The 9,011-nt window shown below is 48.0% G+C and overlaps 1 protein-coding gene across 3 annotated transcripts in view; it reads right to left on the reverse strand.

Annotated features, from left to right (window-relative positions):
* The window catches only part of NFATC2 (nuclear factor of activated T cells 2), a 168,811-nt gene extending 161,612 nt beyond the window's left edge, over positions 1-7,199 (reverse strand). For all 3 annotated transcript variants that reach the window (XM_088153539.1, XM_088153538.1, XM_088153537.1), the window contains exon 1: positions 6,746-7,199. Coding sequence is in view for 2 of the 3 variants with exons in the window: in XM_088153538.1 (XP_088009664.1) it covers positions 6,746-6,809 (64 nt within the window). In the remaining variant the exon portion in view is untranslated. The remainder of the gene's footprint in view (positions 1-6,745) is intronic.
* Positions 7,200-9,011: the final 1,812 nt, after the last annotated feature.

Here is a 9,011-nt window from a genome sequence, read left to right on the forward strand (position 1 = left end):
ACCCAGTGATGCACACAGGCCAGTCAGCTGCTGTGAAGATGAGCAGTGGACAAGGCTTGTCCAGAATGGAGTCTGCATGAGAATCAGTCATTCCATCTTTCTGCTTAGGCAGAGTGTCCCCTTGGGATGTCCCTAAATGTATTCATTGTGACTAAAACTCCTGTGGAGATGTCTCTAAAGGGACAAGTTTCTCCTTGTCGGTGTTCAACAATCTATTTTCATCCTTTCAAGGATAAAAGCACCTTTTGAAAGCTTAAGCCGAGAGGTCAGCTACTCTCCCATTAGAACAGAAAAAGCCCTGCTTCTGTTTCTAAACCTCCCATTTGAATTACCACCATGGGAACCTCTCTTGAAATGTATGGAAGCTTCTATTAGTCTATAATACTGCTTAGATACTATTGAGTTGGGCAATATATCATACCAGTAATTTGCCATTTTCATTGGCTTCCAATCAATATCCAGGTTCAAGATCTTTTTTAGAGAGTCTTCTCTATAGGTCTTCATTAAATAAGCTACAGCAGGTGATTATGAAAGGGTTTTCCCCCCTGTAGTGACATATCTCTTGTAAAATACCTTCCCATGAGAGGCATGCCAAGCACCTAACTTGATAACATTTCAAATGCCAAGCAACTAGATTTTAAATTTGTTTTAGCTGGACAAATCTCTTTTAGCCTACTTTTTCTCCTGCATGGTATTCTTGCAGGATTTTGTTATAATTTTTTTTTTTTTTTGGTTATAGGATGCACCATGAACTACTCTGAGCCAGTCTTATGAAGTGAGTGACACACAATATAAAATAAATGCATAAACATTACTATATTCTTATTTATTAAATTGATTCTGGCTGCCCATTCCAACAGACTATTATGTGATTTTTTTTTTAATCCTTTGTTTCTAAAGTTCATTATCTCAAACATATGAAATGTCGCCTGCTTCCCAGCATGCAGTGCCCTTGACAGGTCTTAAAATGGGCTCCTTATAAACACTGGTTGAGTACTCTTTTGAAGGAGTGCTAGACTTGTTTAAAAACTAGAACTCTTTGATAGAGCTGTAGTCCTGTGCTGCACAGAGGAGAGCTAGTTTCTCCCAGCCCCATTGCTAGTTTGGTCACCAGTAAATCAGGCAGAGGTGCCATTTTGTCTACACAGTGTTTCCCAATCTTCCCAAGACATGTGGACAATTCCCTAATTCCCCAGTCAGTTATTGAGGCTGGGAAACACTGGCCTATCCCTACATTTTACCTATATCACAGGCTATTTCTGGGTGCTACAAGCCACTTCCTGCCAGTATGGACTCCCTAACCATAACCTTTGCATCTCTAATTGAGGATTGAGCTGTTCAAGATTAGCTACCCTCTCCTACCTATGACCCTGACAGATGGAGTGAAGCAGGAGAGAATGCCTCCAATGCTCCTCATAACCTGTGACCTGTTAGTTGAACAACTTCACAAGTTGCTAGACCACCATTCAAGTCACTCACCAAAGTAGGCCCCATCACAACTAAAGAAGAATGAATGAGGACTATTTTCCCCACTGGCAGGTGGAGCTTAGTGGGAGGAGAAATCAAGCCGGGGATTCCACCAAGAACGTCACTTGCCAGCCTCATTCCTGAAGAAGAGGACTTGTCCATTGAGCCAGCAAATTTTATGCCAGCATACTTTTCTACTGGCTCAAGGACTGGTGAATTCTACTTTAACATGGCCATTTGACTGTGTCTATTGATTATGATCTAATCACATGAATGCAATGGCTGGAATTATACCACCTTCTGCTCTGTGTGACTTCTGCCTTTCTGAAAGGGAGACTGAAGGGAAATGTGCTCTGACAATTTTTCTGCCTGTGCCTTTGACAGATTTCTCAAAGCCTGGGGAAAAAGATGTTGGTTTGCAAAATGGGACAAGCACAGAACATCTGCGCAATCCTCCTTTATCAGAAAAACAAGTAGCTACCACCACAACACAGCACTGGGTAGTTAGCAAGAGTACCAAGAAATCTCTGCCCTAATAAGCTTAAGAGATAAACTGGTTTCTGCATATGATCAATCAATCAGAGTAAACATAATCAGTTGCTAATCCCCTTTGTCAATAAATATGGTAAGAAGATTCTTGGAAAATCTTGTTTTTTAGTTATAAGTGACTAAGGGGCTTGATAGCTCCTCTGACAGATCCAAATATCTCCCCTCTGTTTCTCATCCCCAGCAGATGACAAAGTTAAAGAGAATTGGGGGGTGGGGCAGCAGAGAATACCGGATTGTAGGCTAGACCAGGTAGCCTACAGAAAAATCCCAGACAGAAATATTAGCAAAGTACTTCTGCATTGTAGCCAAAATTACATGGACATATCCATCAAGTCACCAGGTTCCAAGGGTGACTCAAAGGAGACCTCTTACCTCCTAAATAATGCAGTTAATTTGGCCAATCTATCTGATCATGGGATGCTGACACAAGGAGGAACAAGGGAAGCAGAGTTGCTCTGATTAATTATAGGGTGATTTTCTTCCCCCTCCAGCTATAGCAAGAATCTCTCTAAAGCTTATTCAGCTGTTGAAACCAGCCACACGGTTCTCTACTCTTGTTTCTTTTTCAAATCATCTGCTCTGAAATGATCATTTTTTGAAATGTAAGATAAGGTGGGTGTAGAATGAATGGATATTCATGGAATCCTTTCCCATGCAAATGTTTAAGGCCACAGAAGCAGGATTATCCTATCTCTGTACTCCATGTCTGTTAAGCCTGGGTTATTATCACCTCTATATTCAAAATCATTTCACTAAGCTCATTATGAAAAATGGGCATAAACAAACAATCTGGTTGTACAAGTGCATGAATCCAGCCACTGTGATTTATAAACCACAGTTAATTTAGAATTGTGTGTGAACCCAGCCAACTTCAACAGACTGCTAAGCTATAGGCTTAGTTCACACAGGAGGCTAAAATGTTCATGGCTCAGTGTGTTGTGCCAACCCAGGCAGATGGGTTTAATTAACTATTTATTAGCATACTGGGCAAACAACAATAATATGGTAGATTTCATTTTAGTTTGGGGTGATATGAAAACCCAGTCATTACAGCTTTGCATGTTCTATGAAGCCAACCAATTTTGCTGCTAAACTTCACAAAGCATGATCAAGTACTATATTCTGCATCTGGAATACTACAACCCCTGTAGTTGCCTACCCCAGTTAAGTTGCAGTGTGAACCAGCAATTCAAGCTTTGATTTATACTCTTGATGATGGTCCATAGAGTGAGTTACAACAGGAGTCATACTGGCTAAAAAATTAGGAATACAATCCTGTATTTGATGATGCAGAAGGAAATCTCACAGCAATGGATGTAGTCCCAACTGAAGATATACAGGTCCCAAATATACTAAACACTACCTTACCTAAACTACTCTTTAACCATCAGTGTGAGCTATTATCCAAGAAAGACTCCAAATCTCATTTCCCCAGCCCTAAATGCACACCAAGTGGTATTTCACTCAGCTACAATTGTTCACCCACCCATCATGATCAATAAGCAAGCCTTAAAAAGCCAAGTAATGAAATGTTTCCAAGAAAAGAACCAAGCTCAGAGAACCCCAAGGTCTCCACAAGCCTTAACATACTCCTACAGGAAGATTGGGGAGAAGAGGGAACAGGTGAAGGAGCAAAATTCAGCCCCACGATTGGAAGGTCTGGGGCAGCCTGACTACACCAGTGCTAACTAGCACTGCTCATTAATGCGAAAAGCTGTTTTCGATTAATCAGTTGCCCTTCCGCCGAGCAAGCCTTCCCCGCTCCTGGAACTCCTGCTTCAGGTATAAAGAAGAGTTGTAAGCGATGGGATCGTTACTCCGGATTAATTCACAGTTCGAGTCCTCAGCTGGGATTGATCAACCCTTATTTCGCAACCCAGCCTGATCTGTGGTCTGTTCGGCTATTCAAGGGTGACCTCGCCTACTTTATCGTGCCAGACCCTTCCCAAACCACCTCGGTGCCTCCACCGCCCATCCCATCACCCGCCAGCTCCTCTCGCCAGCTCGTGGTCCCGCGAGGCCGCCGCGGAGGAGCGAAAACAGGGCAGGCGAGAGCTGACAAGGGAGACGTCCCCTTCGGCAGGGAGGGACCGAGGGAGGGCGGCCGAGCGTGCGTGGGGGCCAGGGCGGGCGTGTGGCGAGAAGACCCGAGGGGCGCTTTCCAGCCGGCCGGGCGTTGGAATACCGGGCCGGGCCTCCTACGCGGTCAGAAAGTCACGCACACCCAAAGCAAAAACGTGCGCCTGGAATCCTTTCCCCGCCACTCCCTACGAGCTTCACCTTAGCTGCACTCTCCGCCGCTGCCTCTCCTTTACGCCCTCCGCGCTCCTCCTCTGCAGTTTCTCATCTCTGGAGCTCTTACCCCGGGCGCGCTGCGTCATTCGCCCCGGACCCCGAGACCCAGGCACGCGAGGAAGCGCCGAGGGAGGCGTTACTGGACAGCCCGACTCCCGGGAAGAGCCGGTGCCGTGCGGGGGGCAGCGTCTGGGCTCAGCGCAGGGGCGCAATCGGAGGCTGCCTTCCCACCAGTGGCTTAACGTGGTTCTTGAATCAACCCCTTTCTGGGCTCGAACGACGCCCATAAACAACGCAAAAGGGTTCGCACCAAACTAGCCTCCTCCCCTCCATCTAAGCAAGGTTCATGCTAGCCCGTGCCAATGCAGACGTTCGGCCTTCAGCTGGTCAAGGCCTTGGGTGAACCCTGCCAGCCACATCTTAGCCCAGCGCCAAGAGCAGCCTTTCAACCATTTGCTGCTGATGGCTCTTCAGGCTGTTCTTTCGAAGTTTCCTATATTCTCATCAGCCTCCAATATTGCTGATGGTTCAGCTCGAGCCGGGCGCTTAACTCCCCGACATGGAGAGAGAGAGAAAAAGCGATTTTGAGCCGGGCACCTGAAGCTGCCCGTTCCGTCCTCACTCGCTCAGCGCGCGGCCTCCAGCGCCGGACTTATGGCAAGCGAGAGACGCCACCACGGCTCTCCTGGCTGGAAGGCCCGGGCTGGACCGGGGAGCCGTCCCCGTTGAGCGCGGCTGAAAACTCCGCCCCTTCGCCCTTCTTAACCCTTCTTTCCCTCGAAGACCGGGACACGCAGGGACGGGGCGCACGCCACCAAACCCGGCGGGAGGGGGGCAGAATGGCGCTACCCGCTTCTCACTAGGTCCGTGTAGGATTTTTGCTCCAGTACTGTGTTCCATTGAAGTCCTATTTGCGGGAAACCCAAATACTGAAATATTTAATAGACTTCATACTTTTAACTGATTGCCTCTATCCTCTTTAACGAAAGGTAGCGATCTACCTGATATCAAATATTGAAACACATTTTGGATGGGCCCTCTTCCTTATCTGAGGCTTGGAGTAATTGCCCCCATTTTCACTCCACCACATTCCCATTCTCGCTGGAATTCCCAATCCCATCCCCCCCCCCCGCCGCCCTCGCCCTCCCCCAGCCCTAACTTGAGCCCTCGATGTTGCTGCTATACCTCAACATCCCCAGATCGGATCTGCTGACAACCCTGAAGCGAAATCGCGCGGTCCCAATAAAGGAAATAAGAATATGCGGCCACGTTATTATGTCAGAGTTGCAAGGCCGCTTTTACAAAGTACGGTTCTCCTGCCCTAGTAAGAAACATACAAAAGAATATTACCGATGCGCCCTTGGGATGCGATGCTGGGACTGCATGAAACTAGGTAGGGCTAAAAAATATTAGGGGCGAGTGGATGGATGAGAAGCAACCTGAAGGCGGAGAGTTTTAGGCATACTTGGAAATAAACCCTGGAAAACGCGGGGGAGGGACTTCTGAGGGACATCGCGCTCGAGCAGATAGGTTTGGGGCAAGCGCCGCGCTAAAACTCTGCGCAACTTATGTCTGCGCAAGCCTGGCAAGATCGGGCGCTCCGAGGTCTGAGTCTGGGTCTGGCTGGTCGAGGGCAGCCTCCTCGCGTGTATCGGGCGCAGATGATTTCAGGAGAATGCCCTCTCCCCACACTCATCCCCATCGCCTTATAAAAGCCCCGACTTCTGAAATCCGCCTCTTTCCGAGTTGGATCAAGAGTTCAGTCAAAACCACCCCAGCGGGTTAAGCGACCCCGAAGGTCTGCGGCTACGAGGAGGGGTTTGTCCCGGAGGAAACGTCTTTTCGGATGGAGCTGAAAGGCCGAGTTTCCAGCACGGATTGCGGAGGGAAATTATCCCGAATCGAAGGGGGCATCTCGCGGACCCTCGCCAGGAATCCTCTCTGTCCTCTATCTCCCGCTAAAGGGCGTCCCTCGGGACGCGTGGGCGTACGTGCTTGGGCGTGTGTCTCCTCGCGTGAAAGCTTAAGTGGGACTTTTTATTCCCCCCGCCTTTCCACGGAATCCTATTTTCACCAACTCTCCCCACGACCACCTTAGCTCCAGGATCTAGAAGGCGGCTGGTTGGAATGCCGCTCTCAAAGGGGGATGCGTGACAGCTCCGGCCTGCCCGAATCCCGCGGGTCCCAGCGGGGCTTTCTTGCCTTCTTCCTAGAGGAGACGCGCGCAAACGACCGCCAGCGAGCTTACAGGGAGAAACAGAGAGCGCAAAAGAGCGGCAGGGAGGGAGGGAGGGGGTAGAGATCACCCACCCGGCGATCCCAATTTACGGCCCTCGAGGCATAGCGAAAGCGGACAAAGGGGGGGGGGGGAGCGCGGAAGGGGGGATTGGAATAAGTAACTGGGGAGGAAAAAGAAGAAGTGCGAGGACTCTACCTTGATCCACAGACCTCATGATGTGGTGATAATGTACCAGCCGGCACGCGGTTTCTCTCTGCATTTGGATTTTGAAAATTAAAGATACTCAGAGAGAGAAAAGCAGGCCGAAGGCGGGCGAAAGCGCGAGCTGGCTGGGATCGTCTTCATTCAGACCATGGTCGTCCCGCACCCATTCGCCGCCTCTCGCTCGCGTGGAAGGATCCGCGCCGCGCGTGGGTCCTGCGGTGCGGAGGGCGCTGCTGGATCTGCGTGCTGCGAGAGGTGGGTCACCCGAGAGGGAAAAGCCACTTCCTTCCCTGCTCTGAGTGTTTATAGTCTTGAATGCTGTAAAATAACGGGATTCCCTCACTGTTTCCTCCTGTTTATGCCCAGTGCCATGGAAACCCCTGGATCGCCTCCATCGCCTGAACGGAGGGCTTTCCTGCAAACTTCCACACTCCGGAATCCATGACGTCTCCTTGCACCGGAGCCAAAAGGCGGCCCTGTGGCTTCCCTCTCTCTCGCTCTCCTCTTTCTCTGGGCCGCGACACAAGCAGCCGATTGTTGAGCTGCGCCAAGGGGGGAAGAGAAGCAGGGTACGCCAGGACAAAAAAAAAAAATTTGAGAAGATGGATGGACGGACGACTGACGAACAGACAAATGATAGGAGTTCTTCCTTCTTTAAAAATCCGGGGGGGAGATATACCCCACCGTTTCAGAACATTTTTAATTAACCACTCCAGTTTACCTATAGAACAACAGCAAGAGAGAGAGAGAGAGAGAGAGAGAGAGGCCAAATAACCAGAATTGAAGACAGGCCTCAGCTAAAATTCCTTTTCATGGCTGGATGTTTTACATTTGCATCTCTCATTGCCTTCAGTTCTTCTCCTCCCCCCTATTTTATCCTCAGAGCAACCTTGCAAGGGAGGCTGGATTGTAAGAGAGAAGAATGAGGGAGGGAGGGAGGGAGGGAGGGAGGGAGGGAGACCAATTTAGACAAGGAAGTATTCCTGGATGAGCAAGTATATGAAACTGGATGTCCCCAGTCCTAATCTTAATGCTAACAATACGCGAATGCCTCTCTCTATGGGGCTTAAAATCTTGTGAAAAACCAAGGGATACATGAACTGATTTTTGGTGCCTTTACTTGAGAAGGAGGACCCTTGAGTTCAGTGGGATTCTCTCCCGAAGACCAGTGCACAGATGGGTTGTCATCTTTGGCCTATTAAGTAGAGCTAAAAATGGAATGAACTGGGATCTAATACATGGATAATTTCTGGCTGGGTTGTGATCCAGCTCTTAAATCAAACTGCTGCCACTTGCAGATAGCAAAGAATTATTACAGAGAATTTTGAAGGAGAAAGGAATAAATAGAAATCTACCATTACTGAATATATTAAGTAGCTGAGATTTTCATTTTTGGGATCTAATGGCATTCATATTAGATACTCAGCAAACATCTCTGAAATCTAGTAATAACCCTTTTTTAGCTATGGCATCATGCTGAAATCGCTGGATGTTGGCTATTTGTTTAACAAGTGTAGATGCTGCTTGCCATCATCGTGATGCTCGTGGGCACCAGTGTGCCCTGCAACATTACTTTTAGTGCCCACCAGGCTCACTGCTGATTTTACTGCTTTTAATTTGAATGTGCTCTTAATTAGAAAATAAATAAGGTGCTGGCAGGCTGCCACAGAAAACACCAACCCTAACCCTCATTTGTATTTCCAAGGGTTCCTCTGCATTCCACATAAACCTTAGCAGCTTTGGTGGCTGCCAATTGGTGCTCTTTTTGGAATGGTGTCCACTGCCCGTAAAACACATAATAATAAAGGCAAAGGGACAGCGAGGTAGTCAAACGCAACCTAGAAAATGGATGATGTAAAGCAGTGTTGTCCAAACTTGGCCACTTTAAGATGAGTGGACTTCAACTCCCAGAAGTCCTCTCATGGCTGGCTGGGGAATTCTGGGAGTTGAAGTCCACTCATCTTAAAGTGGCCAAGTTTGGACAACACTGATGTAAAGCAACCTCACCAGTTTGCCATCTGATCCTGTATGCATGCCCAAGCCCATTGTGACAAGTTTTTTAAAGAAAGCTTCCATGCTTCTGAAATTCTGAATATGCCCCTTGGTCCAGAAAGTTTGGAGAACTGAGCCCTGTCATATTAAAAAAATAATAATCTTGAGATATTTCAAAGTAGTGGAGATATTTTCAACTTTGTTTCTTCTAGATAGCAGAACAAAGCTTCTATGTTCAAAAAGGGTACATCTCAGGACCAGGACA

Source organism: Python bivittatus, unplaced genomic scaffold (genome assembly GCF_059951505.1).
Source record: "Python bivittatus isolate LINGU-HERP-01145 unplaced genomic scaffold, Pbiv_v1 ctg000700_np1212, whole genome shotgun sequence".
NCBI classification, from domain to species: Eukaryota; Metazoa; Chordata; class Lepidosauria; order Squamata; family Pythonidae; genus Python; species Python bivittatus.